The following is a 21267-nucleotide window of genomic DNA, read 5'->3' on the forward strand; positions in this document are numbered from 1 at the left end:
CCCCAGGAAGCCCCCATTAAGCCTGGCAAGTTTTGAGGTGTTGAGCTGGGTGGACAGGCCACTTGTCCCCTGCCACAGCCAAGGCGGCGGCACGTGTTAGTGTAGGGGGTCACCGTGACGCTCTAACAGTGCCAGCGACCCAGGTTCAAATCCGCCGCTGCCTGCAAGGAATTTAGACAGTCACCCCGTGACTCACATGGGTTTCCTCCGGGTGCTCCGGTTTCCTACCACCTTCCAAAAATGGAGGGCCTAGGGGGTTTGCAGGTTAATTTGGGGGGCATAGGAACACGGGCTGGAAGGGCCCATTACCGTGCTGTGTGCCTAAATTTTAAAAAAAGTATTTGAAGGAGCTTTGAAATGCTTCTCATAGAACATCACGACTTTAAAACGTTTTAAAAATAAAGTTAAAATACCAAGAAATAATGAATATATTAGAAACTTTTCCCACAGGAATAGGAATCCCAATTCAAATAAACAGGGGCACCAACCTGTCACAAGGATTAGAGTGTCCATTCTTCCCGTCTGGATTATGGCACACTTCTGGACTCCATATGGGTGCTGAGTGGAGTCCCAAACATATCCCCCACAGGATCTGCGTGCCACTGAAGCCCAACCGAAGCCCAAGTGGGTCACCTCGATCGAATCACAGAACAATACAGCACAGAAACAGGTCCCTTTGGCCCTTCTAGTCTGTGCTGGACTAATATTTTACACAATCCCATTGACCTAGGAAAGGTCCATACCCTTCCGATCCATGTACCTACCCAAATTCTTCTTAAAAATTAAAATTGAGCCCGCATTCCCCACTTCAGCCGGCAGCTCGTTCCACTCTCCCACCCCTCTCTGTGTGAAGAGGATCCCCCTAAACCTTACCGCTTTTCACCCTTAACCCTTGTTCTCTGGCTTCTATCTCACCTTCCTTCAGTGGAAAAAGCCTATCTATGTTTACTCTCTCAATCCCCCTCATAATTTTAAATACTTCTATCAAATCTCCCCTCACTCTTCTACACTCTAGGGAATAAAGACCTAATCTGTTTTACCTTTCCCTGTAACTCAGTTCCTGAAGTCGGGGCAACATCCTGGTAAATCTTCTCTGTCCTCTTTCACTCTTCTGGATCTCTTTCCTGTAGTTCGGTGACCAAAATTGCACACAATACTCCAAATTTGTGGACTCACCAGTGTCTTAACACAATTTTACCATAACATCCCAACTCCAATAACCAGAGAAAGCAAACTGACTCCACATGCTCGCGGGTAAGACAGTGGGCGACGGCTCCAGATTACCTCTTCTCTCATTAAGCTCAGCACCGCCATCTTGTCTGCCCGGAGACTGCTCAGCTCATTCCCCACGGACCCTTCCATCTCACTCAGGAGTGCTTTAAAGGACAGGATGCTCTCGCTGCTGTTCATCTCGGCCTCCGAGATGTGCTGAGGAGATAAAGCAAGTTATCCCAGAGACTTTTCCCAGAGTCAACCGTCCCTCGACTCTCACCCTGGATTAAATTTCCCCCTCTTCCCCTGGGAATCTCAGGTATCGCTCTTCCCACTCTCCCCACGTGGCAGAGTTGCACGGACGCAGCCCATCTGAGATCGTCAAGGAGACAGGCGGCACCAGAGACCCAGGTTCAATCCCAACCTCAGGCGTCGTCTGTGTGGAGTTCCATGTGTTAATCAGGAAGGTGCAGCATCTCCTACCCTTCCTATGGACGCTTAGGAGGGCACGGCTACTGAACACCATCTTGACCAGCATTTTACAGGAGCACAATTGAGAGCGTCCTGTCCGGATGCATCGTTGTGTGGGACAGTACCCTCAAAGCATCGGACCGGAGGTTCATCAAAACGGCCGAGAGGGTCACTGGGGTCTCCCTTTCCTCTACTGATGACATTTATTGGGAGCGCTGTCGAAAGAGGGTTCAAGGAAGACCCTTTCCATCCAGCCCACAGTATCTTTGACCCATTACCATTAAGGAGGTACAGGAGCATCAAAATCTGGGAAATCTGCCAGGCTGGGAAATAGCTTCTTCCCGCAGGGTGTGAGACTGACGAACAGTGTCCTGTTATTGAGTAAATCATCCCAAATATTTATCTGTATTTATGTTGATTATTTATGTACTGTGCATTTTTGTGTGTGCACCATGGTCTGAAGACACACTGTTTCGTCGGGTTGTTTATGTAGTCAGATGAGAACAAACTAGAACTTGTTACCACTTGAGTTCCATCCCCCGCGTCCCCCCCCCCACATCAGTGTTCTAGCTTCCTCCCACGCACCGAAAAAACGTGCAGATCAGCAGGAAAACTGGCTTCCCCCATCCCCTCCACTCCGTGTGTAGGTGGGCAGTAGCATCTGGTAGAGTTGATGGGATGGTTGGGAGGGTATAACACGGGATGACTGTAGGATTGGGCCGTGGTTTTTACACAAGGATCTGTGCAAGTGGGCATATCACTCACTGACACCCATTTTTACCCTAACCCATTTTATTCTCCCTCTGCACTCCATCCCTCACATACATACCGGGAGCAAGTTACAGAGATCTATTACCTCACAAACCATCCCCCATGTTTGGGGGTTTTTAGAAGCTGTCAACCTTAAGACGCCTTTCCAACCTCCTGGAACTTAAGATTAATATTCAGAGGACAACTAGAAGCAACCATGATCACTGAATTCTCCCTCCTCCCAACATCAACATGATCTACCAGGATTGTTATCTGAAGAGAGTGTGCCCTTCCACCTTGCACACAGCATCTTCCAATTGTTCTCGTCAGGGAAGAGATACAGGAGTATCAGAGCCAGCCGGGGATCAGCTTCTTCTCACGGGCAGTGAGAATGCTGAACAACCAAGGGAACTGCCCACACTAACCGTCCGAGACTCTCATATCTCCAAAACAATATTTATTTATTTGTATGTATGAATACTTATCCTGCATTTGTATTGTCTGTCTATGTGTGCATTATGACTAGTTGTGTTTTGCAGCAAGGACCGGAGAACGCTGTTTTGTCGGGTTGCAATCAGATGACAGTAAACTAAACTTGTAAATTGCCTTTGAACTAACTCCATAAAGATAATGGATTAAACTAAGAAAGCAGTGCTTCATAAAATCCATTCAGGGATTCAGGAGAGACCCCTTTACCCAAGGATCGGTGGGCACATGAATCTCGGACCCTCAGTGACTGGTTCCGCAGGGTTGTTTGGAGAGGGTCTGCAGGCAACAAGAGAAGGCTGGTGGGTTTATAGGAGGAGTGGCCAAGAAGGGACACTTGTGGAACATGTAGAACAGCATGGTTTGGTTGGGCCAAATGGTCTGCTTCTGCTCCATTTATTCTATGTCAATTATCAACCAAACAAACGATGAAGAGTAAGTCAAACGCTGCCAAAGCTGGAACATGGAGCAGACGAAGAATCACGGGAGGAACTCAGCTGGTCACACAGCATCCATGGGTGGCAATGGACAGTCAGCATTTCAGGTCCAATCGGCAATGTGTCATGAATCTCGCGTTGAGCAACGACCAGCGGGAGATTCAGGGTGGGCCTGGCAATGGCAAAGATCGTAGTTCTCACATACAAGGCCATTCAGCCCATTGAGTCAAATGCTGGCTCTCAGAGCACTCTACCCTCCGTTTATGTCTGTGTGAATTTCTTTTTCTTTGGCTTGGCTTCGCGGACGAAGATTTATGGAGGGGGTAAAAGTCCACGTCAGCTGCAGGCTCGTTTGTGGCTGACAAGTCCGATGCGGGACAGGCAGACACGGTTGCAGCGGCTGCAGGGGAAAATTGGTTGGTTGGGGTTGGGTGTTGGGTTTTTCCTCCTTTGCCTTTTGTCAGTGAGGTGGGCTCTGCGGTCTTCTTCAAAGGAGGTTGCTGCCCGCCAAACTGTGAGGCGCCAAGATGCACGGTTTGAGGCGATATCAGCCCACTGGCGGTGGTCAATGTGGCAGGCACCAAGAGATTTCTTTAGGCAGTCCTTGTACCTTTTCTTTGGTGCACCACTGTCACGGTGGCCAGTAGAGAGCTCGCCATATAACACGATCTTGGGAAGGCGATGGTCCTCCATTCTGGAGACGTGACCCACCCAGCGCAGCTGGATCTTCAGCAGCGTGGACTCGATGCTGTCGACCTCTGCCATCTCGAGTACTTCGACGTTAGGGATGAAAGCGCTCCAATGGATGTTGAGGATGGAGCGGAGACAACGCTAGTGGAAGCGTTCTAGGAGCCGTAGGTGATGCCGGTAGAGGACCCATGATTCGGAGCCGAACAGGAGTGTGGGTATGACAACGGCTTTGTATACGCTTATCTTTGTGAGGTTTTTCAGTTGGTTGTTTTTCCAGACTCTTTTGTGTAGTCTTCCAAAGGCACTATTTGCCTTGGCGAGTCTGTTGTCTATCTCATTGTCGATCCTTGCATCTGATGAAATGGTGCAGCCGAGATAGGTAAACTGGTTGACCGTTTTGAGTTTTGTGTTCCCGATGGAGATGTGGGGGGGCTGGTAGTCATGGTGGGGAGCTGGCTGATGGAGGACCTCAGTTTTCTTCAGGCTGACTTCCAGGCCAAACATTTTGGCAGATTCCGCAAAGCAGGACGTCAAGCGCTGAAGAGCTGGCTCTGAATGGGCAACTAAAGCGGCATCGTCTGCAAAGAGTAGTTCACGGACAAGTTTCTCTTGTGTCTTGGTGTGAGCTTGCAGGCGCCTCAGATTGAAGAGACTGCCATCCGTGCGGTACCGGATGTAAACAGCATCTTCACTGTTGAGGTCTTTCATGGCTTGGTTCAGCATCATGCTGAAGAAGATTGAAAAGAGGGTTGGTGCGAGAACACAGCCTTGCTTCACGCCATTGTTAATGGAGAAGGGTTCAGAGAGCTCATTGCTGTATCTGACCCGACCTTGTTGGTTTTCGTGCAGTTGGATAATCATGTTTTTTTTTTTAAATTTTTTTATTTTTCACACCATAAATCACATTAGCCATGATATACACTATTTCTTTTCACACATATACAGTGACTTTTTCTCCCCCCCCTCCTTTCCTCCCAAACCACCCCCCCACCCCCCCCTCTCATCCATTTTAGGTATACAATCTAGGTTGCATTAAGCCAGTCAGACAATGTTGTCATTCAACAAAATTACACCAGAAATTCTACTGAGTCCATTCTTTTCTTTCCTTCTCCTTCCATCAACTTAGGTAATGTTTGTCCCCGGTAGGTTTTCGCTATTGTATTTAATGTAAGGCTCCTATACTTGTTCGAATATTTCAATATTATTTCTTAACCAATATGTTATTTTTTCTAATGGAATACATTTATTCATTTAAATTTGGTAGTTTCTTCCTTTTAATTTGGTTATGTATTCCATTAATATTTAAAGACATATAGTTCAGCGTAGCCCTTTTATATTTTGTTTATCTTCTCTTTCCGTTTTTCCATCATTACCTTTCCTCCTTTTCCATTTCTGTTTTCTTATTTTCAACTCTTTATAAGACAACATTCCTACAACATCTAACATTTTCCTTATTCTCCTATTTCTATCTTATTTATCCCCAATCTCCCCTTCACCTCCTGAGTTGTCCTTTATCCCTTGTCGGACAACCACATCTCCCCTCTCCATTTGGATTTGCGAATCCACTCGCAAGCGTCAACTGATTTTGCAGTGACCGCTATTTCCCCCCACCCCGCCTCCCCCAGAAAAGATTTCACTTTTCATATGTCACAAAGGTCCCTCTTTTAATTCCCTCCTTATTCTCTCTATTCCATTACCTTCCCTTATTAATTCTTGTCTATACTATCTATATTTTCCTCTAAGTACAGATACATTCATGTATGCTCATTGTCTCTATTCACTCTTATACCTCTTTACCTGCATACATATCAATCGTGATCATTTTTACTCTCGTTACCCGTCTTCATCCCTCAGTCTATTTTTGTCTTTACCCACATACATATCAGTCGTGATCATTTTAACTCTCATTACCCGTCTTCCTCCCTCAGTCTATTTTTGTAATTGTTCTGCAAATTTTCGTGCTTCTTCTGGATCCGAGAATAGTCTGTTTTGTTGTCCTGGAATAAATATTTTCAATACCGCTGGATGCTTTAGTATAAATTTATACCCTTTCTTCCATAAAATCGCCTTTGCTGTATTGAACTCTTTTCTCTTCTTTAGGAGTTCAAAACTTATATCTGGATAAATGAAGATTTTTTGCCCTTTATACTCCAGTGGTTTGTTGCCCTCTCTTACTTTTTCCATTGTCTTCTCCAGTACCTTTTCTCTTGTAGTATATCTTAGGAATTTTACTACAATAGATCTTGGTTTTTGTTGTGGTTGTGGTTTAGAGGCCAATACTCTATGTGCCCTTTCTATTTCCATTTCATGCTGTAGTTCTGGACATCCTAGGGTCTTAGGGATCCACTCTTTTATAAACTCCCTCATATTCTTGCCTTCTTCATCTTCCTTAAGGCCCACTATCTTTATGTTATTTCTTCTGTTATGGTTTTCCATTGTATCTATTTTTTGAGCTAGTAGTTCTTGTGTCTCTTTAGTTTTTTTATTAGATTTCTCCAATTTCTTTTTTAAGTCTTCTACCTCCATTTCTGCTGCTACTGCCCGCTCTTCCATCTTGTCCATTTTTTTTCCCATTTCTGTTAAGGTCATCTCCATTTTAATTATTTTCTCCTCTGTGTTGTTTATTCTTTTTCTTAAATCCTTAAATTCCTGTGTTTGCCATTCTTTAAATGACTCCATGTATCCTTTAATAAGAGCAAGTATATCCTTTACCTTGCCTATCTTTTCTTCTTCTATTTCACCATACTCTTCCTCTTCTTCTTCCTCTGGGTTGACCATCTGTTGTTTCTTTGTTGCCCTTTCCTCCTCTTCTATCTTGTTTCTATTGTCTTCTGTGGTCTCTTCTTGCTGCAGGTGTTCTGCAGCTGTCGTTGCCGGCTGTGGAGATCGACTCCCCAGCTGGTCCCCCCTCCCGTCGGTGTGTTTTTTTTCATTCGCATCGCGCATGCGCGAAACTTCGCACTTTTGCTCGGCTCTGCGAGCCATTTTTGTAGTCCATTATTTACCGACCTGAGGGAGCGGGTTTCTCTCTCCGCAGCGGGCCTCTTCGGACAGGTAAGGCCTTCACCTTTTTCCTCCTTTGTCTTCTCTTCCTCTCTTCTTACCGTTGCTTTCGACTTTTCTTTTTTTGTCGCCATCTTCTTTCCACCTTTATACTCACTTTTCTGTAACTTTTATTTCTGTGCCTTTGTGTTTTCTCTTGTTTTTCCCGACTTTTCTGGAGAGGGCTGGAGTTCACCGTCCGGCCACTACTCCATCGCGTGACTCCTCCCAGTTGGATAATCATGTTGAGGAACTTTGGGGGACATCCGATGTGCTCTAGTATTTGCCAAAGCCCTTTCCTGCTCACGGTGTCGAAGGCTTTGGTGAGGTCAACAAAGGTGATGTAGAGTCCTTTGTTTTGTTCTCTGCACTTTTCTTGGAGCTGTCTGAGGGCAAAGACCATGTCAGTAGTTCCTCTGTTTGCGCGAAAGCCGCACTGTGATTCTGGGAGAATATTCTCGGCGACACTAGGTATTATTCTATTTAGTAGAATCCTAGCGAAGATTTTGCCTGCAATGGAGAGCAGCGTGATTCCCCTGTAGTTTGAGCAGTCTGATTTCTCGCCTTTGTTTTTGTACAGGGTGATGATGGTGGCATCACGAAGGTCCTGAGGCAGTTTTCCTTGGTCCCAACAAAGCTTGAAAAACTCATGCAGTTTGGCATGCAGAGTTTTGCCGCCAACCTTCCAGACCTCTGGGGGGATTCCATCCATACCTGCTGCTTTGCCACTTTTCAGTTGTTCGATTGCCTTATATGTCTCATCCTGGGTGAGGACCTCATCCAGCTTTAGCCTTAGGGGCTGTTGAGGCAGCTGGAGCAGGGCGGAATCTTGGACTGAGCGGTTGGCACTGAAAAGAGATTGGAAGTGTTCAGACCATCGGTTGAGGATGGAGATCTTGTCGCTGAGGAGTACTTTTCCGTCTGAGCTGCGCAGCGGGCTTTGGACTTGGGGTGAGGGGCCGTACACAGCCTTTAGAGCCTCGTAGAAACCCCTGAAGTCGCCAATGTCTGCGCTGAGCTGGGTTCGCTTGGCGAGGCTAGTCCACCACTCATTTTGGATCTCCCGGAGTTTGCGCTGAAGATGGCTGCATGCGCGACGGAAGGCTTGTTTCTTCTCTGGATGGGACGGCTTTGTAAGGTGAGCCTGGTGGGCAGCTGGCTTCTTTGCCAGCAGCTCCTGGATTTCCTGGCTGTTTTCGTCGAACCAGTCCTTGTTTTTCCTGGAGAAGAAGCCCAGTACCTCTTCAGTGGATTGCAGTATGGTAGTCTTCTATTACACCACCAGTGACTTGGGTTCGAATCTGCTGCTGTACGTTGTCCACATGAACCTCTGGGTTTCCTCTGGGTCCCTCCCATCCTTCAAAAATGTATTTTGGGGGTAGGAGGGCACAAGTTCGTGGGTCGAAAATGCCTGTTAACGTGTGGTACATCTAAATTTAAATTTCATTGACACGCCAATCAGTTCCACTCGGATTCTCCCTCCACTCACCTGCACACGAGCAGCAATAAACCAAATGACCTGGGGAGGAAACCAATACAGTGGCAGGGAGACCCAGCAAACTCCTCACAAGACAGCAGAGAAGGTCAGGGTCTGGCTCAGGTGGCCAGGGCTGTGAGAAGGATGGGTGCTGGGTCCGATTTGTAATACAGAAAGCTTCCCCATATCCGAAGTTCTGTTAACCGAACTTGTGCGTGGCGCTGACATGACCTCAGAAGTTGAAAAAAATTTATCGCCCGACTTATCCGTGAGGGGCTCTGACACTCTGTTGGTGCCAGTTTGGTAACTTTGGAGGACCAGCCAGGAAGACAGATGCTGGATGTTGGCTCGGAGAAGAAGGCTGGAATCTCGAGCCATCAGTGAGGAAGTTGGCGTGTAAGACAGGGCATGGGGAGAAATTAGGTGCAAGGGTCAGCCCTTAAACCAAAGAGCATGAACACTGATTGTTTTAGTTTCAGGTAACTCCCTCCCCTCTCTCTTTCCATTTCTGCTTTATCCTCCGCTGTACTTGGTTTACAAACTGCACGCCACTGTCTCCCAGCCACAAGCGGTCGGAAGAATTCTTTGTCCTGGTGGCATAAAGGTGAGTGGCCTCCAGGGCAGGAGCGGGGACCGTACTTGGGGCCCGCAGCATTGGGGAGGTGTCAGGAATTGGCGATGGGAGTAGGGAGGTGTCAGGGACCAGTGAGAGGAGTGGGGAGGTGTCAGGAATCGGAGACGGGAATAGGGAGGTGTTGGGGATCAGCGACGGTGGTGGGGAGGTGTTAGGGATCGGTAACGGTCGTGGGGAGGTGTCGGAGATCGGCAATAGCGGTGGGGAGGTGTTAAGGATCGGCGACGGCGATGGTGAGGTGTCAGGGACCAGCGAGAGGAGTGGGGAGGAGTCAGGAATCGGAGACGGGAGTGGGGAGGTGTCAGGAATCGAAGACGGGAATGGGGAGGTGATGGGGATCAGCGAAGGTGGTGGGGAGGTGTCGGGGACCGGCGATGCTACTGTGCTGTTTTAGTTTTTTTTTGGTTTTGTTCCATTAACTGAAAAAAAATTAATAATCAAAAACCGTCCGGTGACAAGATTTTCAGATATGGGAAAACGTAGAGTAGAATGGATAAAATATTGATGCTGAAAATCCAAAACAAATGAAAAACAACCTCACTGATATCACCCATGGAGGAAGAAACTGAATATTTCCGGTCAACAAAATCTAGACATGGATAATCTTAGACCTGAATCATTAACTCTTAACCATCTTCTCAGCCATTGCTGGTGCCCGCAGGATGTTGACATGGACACCAAAGTCCCTCCCTTCATGGTCAACCATTCATTGTAATACATCATCAAGGACCCAGGCCATGCCCTCTTCTTGCTGCTACCATCAGGAAGGAGGTACAGGAGCCTGAAAACGAGCACTCAATGGTCCAAAAAAAATCTTGCTCTCTGTCATCAGATTTCTGAATGGACAATGAACCACAGACATGACCTCACCTTTTCTCTTCCTAATTTATTTATTTTTTAGATGCAGGTCAGGTCACTCATCTGAGTGTAACTGGTACCATGTATCCCAGTACTACCTGCTGCATGGTCGGCGACTAAATTGGCTTCCCCACCAGGCCTGCCTGATGCGGAGGGTGGCTAGGCACCCCGCAGGATGACAAACAAGTCCTGTCAAAGGATGGACGAACCCTCTCGTCAAGTCAACAGCCACCCAGCAAGCACGTGCCATGAAGTGCGGAAAGGGCATCCCTGGCATTGAAGCTCGGTCCGGCCGTTCACTGCAACGGAACTTCCCCCCCACCCCCCCCCCCCCACCCCCCACAGGCCGTCTTGGACCTCACCCTGCTGCTGGATCCAGGAGGGGATGTCGAGAGGGTGGGTCTGGATCTGCGCAAACCCATCTAAATCCATTCACGCACACGCTGCTCCTTTCTGAGGAGTGAGGTATCCTCAAATCAAACCCCACCAACTGACTGAAAGGAACCATCACCATCCTATGGGATGGAGAGCCCGAAGGATTGATAGAAATATCTGCAACAATAATGCTGCTGCAAAACAACGAATTTTGTGACACAAGTTCACAACAATAAATTCTGATTCAACATTAGCTCCTTTTTATCTACATTGCCTCACATTTAAATGTTAAATTTGACATAAAGCTCGGTAACAGGCCTTTCCGGCCTATGAGCCCTTGCCGCTCAATTGACCTACAACCCATGTGCATTTTAAAACTTGGAAAATGGAGCCCCCGAGGGAAACCCACGCAGACATGGGGAGATCATACAGAGAGCGCTGGATTCGAACCCGGGTCGCTGGCGCTGTAATGCTGACTGTGCTACTAACCAGTGTTAGGATTAAATCTATCGATGCCTGTCTTTAACAACTGATTCATATTCTTCTGCCATTGAGGTCTTTCCCCCATTATCAGCGACACCAGATTTTGCACAATGACTTATCGTACCTCCTCCATTTCGTGTGCAGGTTGACGTCGCACGTAACAAGCAGAGAAAGCCTGCCAAGAGTCTGACTGAGACTGACTCAGCACCCACCCCCCCCCCCCCCACCTGCTGATCACTGGCTTCCAATTGCCAAGTCAACCCTTGCCTGTCAGCCTTCACCTCTCCCGACCCAATTTGAGGAATTGTCCTGAAATGGAACTACTTGCTAACTTCAGCCAGCATCTGTCTCAGGCTGATGGAATATTGGAGATAACACAAAAATGTTGAAGAAACTCTTTTTATGTGGCAGAGCTAAAGATACACATCCAACACTTCGGGTCCGAGCCCTTCATCAAGGTCATTTTTCGGCGAATCGCTGAGACTCTCCAGCGTTTTTGTGCAAATTACAATCACGGCATCTGCAGATTTTCTTGTTGAACTCCTCTGATGTCTTTATCTGGATGGACACTTCAAGGGATTTCTACAGGAAAGATGGTTTGCCAGAATGGAATCAGTGAGCGGGCAGATCTGGATGAAGCTTCATCCTTGTGCCGATTAAGGTAATTTTATACTCTTTTCCCCAGAGTTAATCACGGGTTCATCTGCCCAAGGGAAGCACCTATGCGAGCGACGCCTGGAGTGTCGATTGCTTCCTTCAGTGCTGGACCTGCCCCTGCCCACTACTTGTCCTTCCGTCAATTGATCGGGTCAACATTTGCAAGAATCATGGCTGTGCACTTAATGTCGGGAAGCATACGGTCGGGCACTTTGGTGGAGAAAACTGAACATACCTAGATGCAAAGGGTGTCCTTATGAAGGTAAACTTGCAGGTTGAGTCAGTGGTAAAGAAGACAAATGTCATTCATTTTAAGAGGAAAAGAAATTCAAGAGCAGGGGTGTGAAGTTGAGGCTTTATGAGACCTTACTTAAAGTACTGAGAGAAGTTTGGGCTCCTTGTACAAGAAAAGATATGCTTACATTGGAGTTCAAAGAAAGTTCGCTAGGATGATTCTGGGAATGAAAGGGTCATCATATGAGGAGTGTTTGACAGCTCCTGGCCTGTACTTCATTGAAACATTTCAAATGTTGAAAGGCATGGACAGGGTAGACGTAAAAAGGTTGTTTCTCATGGTGGGAGAGTCTAGGACAAGAGGGCCCATCTTCAGGACTGAAGGGGTCTGCTTAGGACAGAGATGCGTCAAAATTTATTTAGCCAGAGGGTGGTGAATCTGTGGAAGTTGTTGCCACAGGCGCTTGTGGAGGCCAGCTTGTTGGGTGCATTTAAGATAGATTCGTTAGGAAGTCCATGATTCCAGTTACAGAGAAGGGGTATTGAGTCCAAGCAAGGACAGCTTTTCCACCAGCCGCTTGGGGAGTGACCGAGCTGAAGTCAATGAACAGCAGCCTGGTGTATGAGGCGTTGTTTTCCAGGTGGGCCAGGACAGAGTGAAACGACAAGGCTGTGGAACGGTTTCTTAAACCTAACCACCCGAACAACGATTTTTCTAATTTTAGGTACCCCACCCTAACATGCGTTGCCATCTCTTCTTTATCAAATCCCAAGCTTACATTTCTCTCTAACCCCCTCCACCCCTCCATTCCCAGACTTTTCGTTTATTTTTGCAATAGTGTGGACCCTCATCCAAACTTATCGTTTCAAGCAGCCCACGACGTGGAACAATTTCTCCGAGCAATAATTTTACTGCAGTGAATGTAGCACGACTGGTGATAAGTGTAGCTTCAATCCCCGACTAAACACATCTACAATTGCCAAACAATATTTGTACATGTGGTCACTCAATAAAATCAAGTTGTAAACATGAAAAAGGTCCACTTGGTGAAGAGGTTTTCCCGGTGGAACACGATGCTCCTGACAAACAAGACATGATCTTGCGCTCCTCTTGGGGCCCGATGGAATTTTGGGTGCCACAAAGTCTGTAAAAGAATATTAACCACTCCCTCCTTGCCAGGACACATCATTGATTAACTGGGTGGGAACGCAAACCTGCTCTTCAATACCCAAACACCTCATGGCCCTTCTCCTGTTTGCTTCTTCCAACCCACCCCCCCAAACTTCGTAACTCAACCCCCACCTTATTACTTCAGTCTTTGTGAAGGGTCCTGACCCAAAGCCGCGACTGACCATTTCCCTGCATGGATGCTGCCTGACCCACTCAGTTCTAAACAGCAGCCTGTACTTGCCATTCATGAGCCTGTTTTAAAGCCTCCAAAACACTGGTACAGATGCTGGGAGCAGAGACAAAAAACCAATCTGTTGGCAGGAATGCTGAGCTCTGTACAAAATGCAAGGCTGCACATTTTGTAAATGTGAACCTGCTGAGATCAAGTTTAGTTCTGCGTGTATAAAGGGTGCATTGTTCTGTTAACCCAGTCTCATCAAAGTCGCCTTTTGTTAGGATACAACAATTCTTTTTTAAATGTTTCAAATGTACATTTTAAAATTTTATTTATAGCACAGTAGAAGCTGATTCCGGCCACTGAAACCTGTGCCGCCCAATTGCACCCAAATTAACTTACATCCCAGGCGGAAGGGTTAGGGTAGTGGTTGGCCCAAGGCTGTTACAGCGATAAAAGGGGTTTGAATCCAGCGCTGTCTGTAAAGAGTTTGTACGTTCTCCCTCAATCTGCTAGGGTTTTCCCCAGGGGTTTCTTCCACCATTCAAAAAGTACTAGGCGATACAGGTTAATTGAGCAGCATGGACTCGTGGGCTGAAAGGGCCTGTTAACATGCTGTATGTCTATATTTTTAAAATGTTAAATTTTAAAATTTACAACCCTGTATGTTTTGAAGGGTGGGAGGAAACCGGAGCACCCGGAGGAAACCCACACAGAGACAGGGAGAACGTACAAACTCCTTACAGACAGCACCGGATTCGAGCCCAGGACTCCGGCGCTGTAATAGCTATTTCATTTCTGTGCCCAAGTACTGTTGGGTTGGAATTCTGCACTCGCTGCCACTACTTTAATTTGATTTTTCACTCCCCAATTCCACTCGCTGCTCACTCAGTCCCAGAGCAATTTAAGCAAGAAAGTCGGCAACTCACAAACTGTGATGGAGAAACTCAGTAGGTCACGCAGCCGCCAGAGGGAGTGCAGGGGTAAACAAACATTTCGGGCCTGTGCGCTTCGTCAGGTACAAGCTGATTCAGGTTCCTTTGCTCATACCTTGACAAAGGGGGCCCAGTCCTGAAACATTGGTGTGAAAACACACAGTGCTGGAGAAACACAGCTGGTCAAATAGTGTCTTTTATATAGCAATGGTAAAAATACACAATAGACGTAGGAAATGTTGGTCACCCCTTACTTCCCATGGACGCTGCATGGCCTGCTGAGATTCTCTCAAGGCCTAAGGAAACATATTTTGTGTGTCTGCCTGCCTGAGGAGACAATAGCCCAAAGCTATCGTGTGTGCGATCAGTGCCTCTTGGCCAGAATCCAATCTAAACATTCACTGCTTTAATTTTGTTGTTCTCATTACCAGGGCCAGTTACATCTCAGGCTCTTATGAGCTATAATAACATCCTTTGTGATGTTCATTTCGATTAGGCTTGGCAGATTTACTGGACACTGAATTAACACACTCACTTTCCCGACAGTGGCTCTTTAGATACCACTGCATCCAAAGCTCACAATGACTTGACCAGAGTTGGTACATAGAACATTACAGCACAGTACAGGCCTTTTGGCCCATGATGTTGCGCTGACCTACATAAAATGAAACCCTCCCTTACCCCAGAACCCTCTATTTTTCTTTCACCTTAAATGTCCTTAATGTTCCAGCCTTCACCACCACCCCTGGCAAGGCATTCCAGCCACTCACAACTCTCGATGGTTGGGGGGAACTCACTCCTGGTGTCTCCCCTAAACCTTCCTCCCTTCACTTTGTACAGATGTCCTCTGGTGTTTACTCCCGCCCTGGGGGAAAAGGTGCTGGCTGTCAATCTTATAATTTTGTGGACTTCTTGAATGAAGGAAACACATGCAGTGGAGGATGGCAGTAGATGGAATTCCACCCAACCACCTCTTCCCCCAGATCTGAAGACCATCACAAGAACAAGGAGCAGGAGTCGGCCACCTGGCTCATCGAGCCTGCTCAACATTCAATAAGATCACAGTTGATCTAGCCGAGAAGTCAGCTCCTCTACTGGCCTGCTCCCCAGAGTCTTTTCATCAAAAATTTGGGCCCTAATTAATGACACAGCCTCTACCGCTTTATTGAGCAGAGATTTCCACAAAAGCGGCAGGGTTGCTACAGCACCGCTGCCATTGGTGCAGACCTGGGAGACCAAGGAGTGGAGACACAGCGCTGCTCTGCAGGGTCCTACTGCCCAGTTAATGCCTATATCCCCGTGCGGGCATTACTCCAGTGGTGGGCTGTATAAAGGAAGGGGATGAATCAGCAATCAGGATGGAGATTGGCGCTAACTGTGTGGCCCTAAATTCTGGCATCTCCCCCAAAAGTCTTTCCCAGGAGAAATAGGGCAGCACGGTTGGTGTAGTGGTTAGCGTCACACCTTTACAGCGTCAGCGATTGGGGATGGGGTTTGAATACCACGCTGTCTGTAAGGAGTTTGTATGTTCTCCCTGCGCCTGTGTGGGTTTTCCCTGGAGTGCTCTGGTTTCTTCCCACAATTGAAACATACCGGGGTTTCAGTTTGGGCGGTACAGCCTCGTGGGCCGGAATGGCCTGTTACCATTAAATGAATTATCCTCTTGTGAAACATTCCCACTGACAGATTATGAATACCTGTAATGGAGAAGCAGCATCCACCACCTGGTGGCGCTGCTGCGCTCCTGTTCGGAGGACACACTACCTGCCAATCAAGGTCAAAGACTCACCCCAAGCCCTCAAGGTGACCCTTACGATTGGCCTACCTAAATCACCAAGTGCTGCAATCCAGGCAGCCTGCCCAGACTCAGCCCTGACCTTCACCCAATTGGACCAGGTGAATCACCTCAGTTCACCCCTGCTCAGCCCCTGCACTTGGCTTCGAGCCATTGGCCACAGCAACCAATGGAGCCCACATTGACACTTACGATTGGCCCCCACAGCTTTGCCTCAGAACTATATGTGCCCCTTTGTTCTGTCTCTTTGGACTCCTCGTGGCATGCAAGTATCACCTTCCACACTGGGTTGGGGTGAGCCTCGAGGTCAGGTAGCAAAGCCGTGTTCGTACCGGTCAAGGGGTGGGGGCACAGAGTATCACCTTGATCTGAATGTTGAATGTGTATGCTCTTGTAACTTCCCCAGTTTCTGTTGGTTTCCCCCTCATCATCCGAAAGTGTATATTTACCCCCTGCGCATTGTGTATGTGTAGAAGTTTGCTTGACATATCGACCCTGTTGTCTCAATTCCATCCATGAAATAAATGTGTGCTTTGTACCTGCACTTTGGCTGGTTCTTAACCTGTGGGACCCACATGAACCTGAACAACAATACCCAATCCCAATTACAATCCCATGGACATGTTGCCAAAAAACGCTCTTTCAGATGAAGATTAAAGACTTTTTTTGTTAATACTTACTGCCGCTGAGACGTGGTGTTCCAAAGGTTCCAATTCTATTGATTTATTCAAACCTAAAATTGGAGCAAAAACCTGTGTTATCTTGGTACATGGTGATTATACTGCAGTTACATAACACTTCCTATTAACATCTCGCTCCCTCTGACTGACTTGGAACACACCTCACTGGTCCCTAGATTGATCAGGTGGGAACAAGATTCATGGAAGCATCAGATTTTAAATTGGGGCGAATGACTGGTTCCCCACTAAGTGGCTGTCCACAGGCAGGGGAAGGCAAGCATTTATACAACGCACTGCCTGCGCCGTTCAGAGGAGAAGTGCGCCATAGTCAGCGTAGTATTTAGCAAAACACTATTACAGGGACAGCAACTTGAGTTCTAATCCGGCGCTGTCTGTAAGGAGTTGGTATGTTCTCCCCATGTCTGTGTGGCATTTCCCTCAACCTCCAACTGTTCAGGGTCGTAGATTAATTTGCGTGTAATTGGGCGGCACGGGTTTAAGTGGCCAGAATCAGCCATTTGCTGTATGCTGTAAATAAAATGTAAATTTTAATTTTAAAAATGTGCAAGGCTCAGCTGTGCACTTTCCTCATTACCGAGGTCGTAATCCAGACTCTGGACCAGTGGTTTTCAAACTTTTTCTTTCCACTCACATCCCACTTTATCCCTATGCTATCGGTGCTCTGTGAGGGATTGCTTAAGGTGGGATGTGGGTGGAAAGAAAAAGTAAGAAAACCACTGTTTTATTCGTCCCTAATTGACTCGTTATGTGCATTGTTTCATAACTGCAAAGGAAATGGGCCAATGACAATCTTTCTCAAGCAAAATATTTCAGTAACAATTGGGTCTAGAGAAGTGATTCTCAATCTTCCCTTCCCACCCACATCCCACCTTAAGCAATCCCTTTCTAATCACAGAGCACCAATGGCACAGGGATTACTTAAAGTGGGATGTGAGTGGAAACAAAAAGGTTGAGAACCACTGGTCTAGACGAATAACCTGGTGAAAAGAGTTGAAATCCCACTGTAGGCAGACGGTGAAGTTAAATCGAGATGATTAAACTGAGAAGTTCAGACAACGTCGTGATTGAAACTACACTCACAGAACCCGGTCCAACACTTGAATCGTGAAGACTGGGATTATTGTGGATCAGCACGGACACGATGGACCAAAGGGGCCGCCGCGGTCCATAACTTATCTTCGGTAGCAGGAGATGAGTTAGAGTGTCAGAATAATCCATGTGGCAGAGAGCCAATGGGAAGGTCAGAGGAGTTTAGCTGGGTGGTGTTTGGGGAGTTGAAAAATGCACTGTTGTGTCTCGTCTTGTGAATAATAAAAAGAACGTTGACTTCATACTGTGCTGAAAGAAATGAGTGAGTGTATTCTTGATTTGTTTGTAAACTGTGGTAAATCAGGACCCTGCCTCAGTGTAGCGTGAAAAAAAATCCATCTGCTTTGACCACATCCTTTGGAAAAAAAAGGAGACCTGTCGTCTTCACTCACTCCCCCACGACAAGCTAGTCAGTAACCTTCTGTGACCCAAGCCTTAATCTGGCAAATTTGTTTCTTTGGAAACCTTCTGATTAATGGGTATAGCTAACCTAAAAACAACCTGGTCAGATTCAATCAGCTGACGATTGCTTTCTGAGAGTGATAATTAAAGATAATTAAGTGAAAGTCTGCCGGGTCATATTGTCCTTTGACCTCTCTAATTCTGCCCCCCCCCACCCCCACCCTGACTCCTTTCCTCCAGCTCCACACGTCTTCTCTTCTTTTTTCATTCAGAGAGCTACCTGCTTCCCTGATCACTTCTCAGCTTCTTTTTTTATTGGATGTACAGCACGGTAACAGGCCATTTCGGCCCTCGTGACCGTGCCACCCAAATTAAAACCAATTTAACCCCCCCCCCCAGGTAGGAAACTGGAGCTCCCCCCCTCTCTCTGGGGAAAACACATGCAGAACGTACCAACTCCTTACAGACAGCGCTGTAAAGACATTGTGCTGACTGCCTCACCAACCATGCCCCTTTCTTCTCTTCTACCCTCCATCTACCTCCAGCGATGACCTTGAGCCCAGTCGTTCTCAACCATTTTCTTTCCACTCACATCCCACTTTAAGTAATCCCTAGGTCATCGGTGCTCTGTGATTAGTAAGGTGGGGTGTGAGTGGGAAGGGAAGGTTGAGATCCACTGCTCTAGACCCGATTGTTAATGAAATATTTTGCTGGAGAAAAACTGTCATTGGCCCAATTCTTTTGGAGTTATGAAACGGTGCACATAATGAGTCAGTAAGTGACAATTAAAACAGTGGTTTTCAAACTTTTTTTTTCCACCCACATCCCAACTTCAGCATTCCCTTACTAATCACAGAGCACCGATGGCAGAGGGATTACTTAACGTGGTATGTGAGTGGAAAGATGAAGGTTGAGAACCCCTGGGTTAGCCTGTGCACACCTTCCCCTTCCTCCCTCCTCCCAACAGGTTTTGATTTCTCATTCCGGACAAAGGGCTCAAGCCCAAAAGGTTGGCTACCCTTTGACTTCCTCAGGACGCTGCACGACCTGCTGAGCTTCTCCAGCTCATTTGTGTGCTGCACCTTCACTCACTTCACTGCTGGAGTGGCTCCAGGCCACCACACTGGTGACTGACAGCAACCACGGCAGCGAACCAGCGTGGGGCTCAGCAGCTGAAGGTCCAACACTGGCTGTGGGCTTGCTGGAGCTTGGCTTATGGGAACCAGGTTATCGGAACCGGGACTCGAGGGCAAGAGAAAGGGCTCGGGTGCCGAGGAACTCCTGATCACATCAGGGGTTTGGACCTGGAGCTCGGGCTGCCGATGGTTTGACCTGCGAGGCTGGAAGTGAATCCAGAGACACTCGATGCCTCTGAAGGGACTCCCTTTTACTAATATTAGGGGCGCTGAGCAATGCTCATGATGACTCTTTGTTTATTGAAGTAGATCATTTTTATGTATTGTGATGTGATAATAAAAGGAACATTGAACATCCCAAACCGAATAAACCACTGCAGATTGATGTGTCCCCATCAAAAGAGCTCATTCAACACCAACACGCAACATTTCCATTACACGGTGCATCAATGTGTTCAAACAATCCAAGGAGCTTCACATGACATTAATTAAACCATTAGACAATGAGTTCTTTAATGCGACTGAACAGAAAATATTGCAGATGCTGGAAAGACCTTTCTGCACTGCTGACTCAGCACATTCTTTACAACACGGCCCAACATAAATAATTTTATCTCTCATTTCTATTTTTTGTTCTTCTCTCTTGTGTTTTGTGAGTTGTACATATACAGGAAGCCGTGACAAGTTCATTCTTGAATGGGAGGGCTGCAGGGATCATGGAGGGGGCCACAGGAGGGAGGATACAGAGGTGGAGAGGTGAGGGTGCAGGGTTCTTGGAGGGGGCCACAGGAGGGAGGATACAGAGGTGGAGAGGTGAGGGTGCAGGGTTCTTGGAGGGGGCCACAAATGGGAGGATAGAGAGGTGGAGAGGTGAGGGTGCAGGGATCTTGGAGGGGGCCACAAATGGGAGGATAGAGAGGTGGAGAGGTGAGGGTGCAGGGATCTTGGAGGGGGCCACAAATGGGAGGATAGAGAGGTGGAGAGGTGAGGGTGCAGGGATCTTGGAGGGGGCCACAAATGGGAGGATAGAGAGGTGGAGAGGTGAGGGTGCAGGGATCTTGGAGGGGGCCACAAATGGGAGGATAGAGAGGTGGAGAGGTGAGGGTACAGGGATCTTGGAGGGGGCCCAAATGGGAGGATAGAGAGGTGGAGAGGTGAGGGTGCAGGGATCTTGGAGGGGGCCACAAATGGGAGGATAGAGAGGTGGAGAGGTGAGGGTGCAGGGATCTTGGAGGGGACCACAGGAGGGAGGATACAGAGGTGGAGAGGTGAGGGTGCAGGGATCTTGGAGGCAATCACAGGAGGGAGGATACAGCCGTGGAGAAGTGAGGGCTTTAAGGGACTCTTAAAAAAAAACCAGCCTGAATTCACAAAATTGGAAGCAACAGCTCAGATTTTCTAAGACCCAGAGAAAGTGCCCCAAACGAGTTTTTCAAGCCTCAGTTGCCTCAGAATTTTCTGTATTATGAGCTCTAAAGTCAATTCTGCCAAATTCTTCACAGCAATACCACCTGAAAGGCTGGTAAATGAAGTAAACGGTAAAGCACCTGGAGTGGGGAATAACTGAAAGGAGCTGCAACCCGAGTGCAGCAGAGTGACCGAAAGGCGCGTCAAGTGAAAATTTTTTTTTAACCGGGTATAAACCGATTCCACCTATCAAGACCCATGTTCCCTAATTTCACCTAATTAGCTTGCAACCCCGTGCGTTTTTGAGAGTGGAAGGAAACCTGAGCACCCGGGGGAAGTCCACGCAGATAGGGAGAGAACGTGCAAACTCCTTCCAGACAGGGCCGGATTCGAACTCGGGTCGAAGGCGCTGTAATAGCATTGCGGTCACCACAACACTAACCGTGCTGTGCTTTCTAGTCCGTGCGAATTTTGCTTCTGAGCTAATGAAAGCATTGAGTGCATGGAGAACAGGTGCTCAGAGACCACAGCCCTCATTGCCCTGGGGGATGGCTCCTGCCACAGGCCCACTTCCTGATGACAGAGCACACAGAGCCTGAAGGTAAACTTGCATGTTGAGATGGAGGTGGAGGAGGCAAATGTAATGCTGG

The 21267-nt window shown here is 47.4% G+C and overlaps 1 protein-coding gene across 5 annotated transcripts in view; it reads right to left on the reverse strand.

Moving 5' to 3' along the window:
- tacc1 (transforming, acidic coiled-coil containing protein 1) overlaps positions 1-21267 on the reverse strand; it is a 151162-nt gene that overhangs the window by 16703 nt on the left and 113192 nt on the right. For 4 of the 5 annotated variants that reach the window (XM_069917820.1, XM_069917817.1, XM_069917818.1 and 1 more), the window contains 2 exons: positions 16563-16615; positions 1285-1428 (listed from right to left, as the gene is read on the reverse strand). In XM_069917820.1, the coding sequence (XP_069773921.1) occupies positions 1285-1428; positions 16563-16615 (197 nt within the window). The remainder of the gene's footprint in view (positions 1-1284; positions 1429-16562; positions 16616-21267) is intronic. The other variant, XM_069917819.1, reaches the window with a different exon arrangement.

This window comes from Narcine bancroftii, chromosome 2 (assembly GCF_036971445.1).
Source record: "Narcine bancroftii isolate sNarBan1 chromosome 2, sNarBan1.hap1, whole genome shotgun sequence".
NCBI lineage: Eukaryota > Metazoa > Chordata > Chondrichthyes > Torpediniformes > Narcinidae > Narcine > Narcine bancroftii.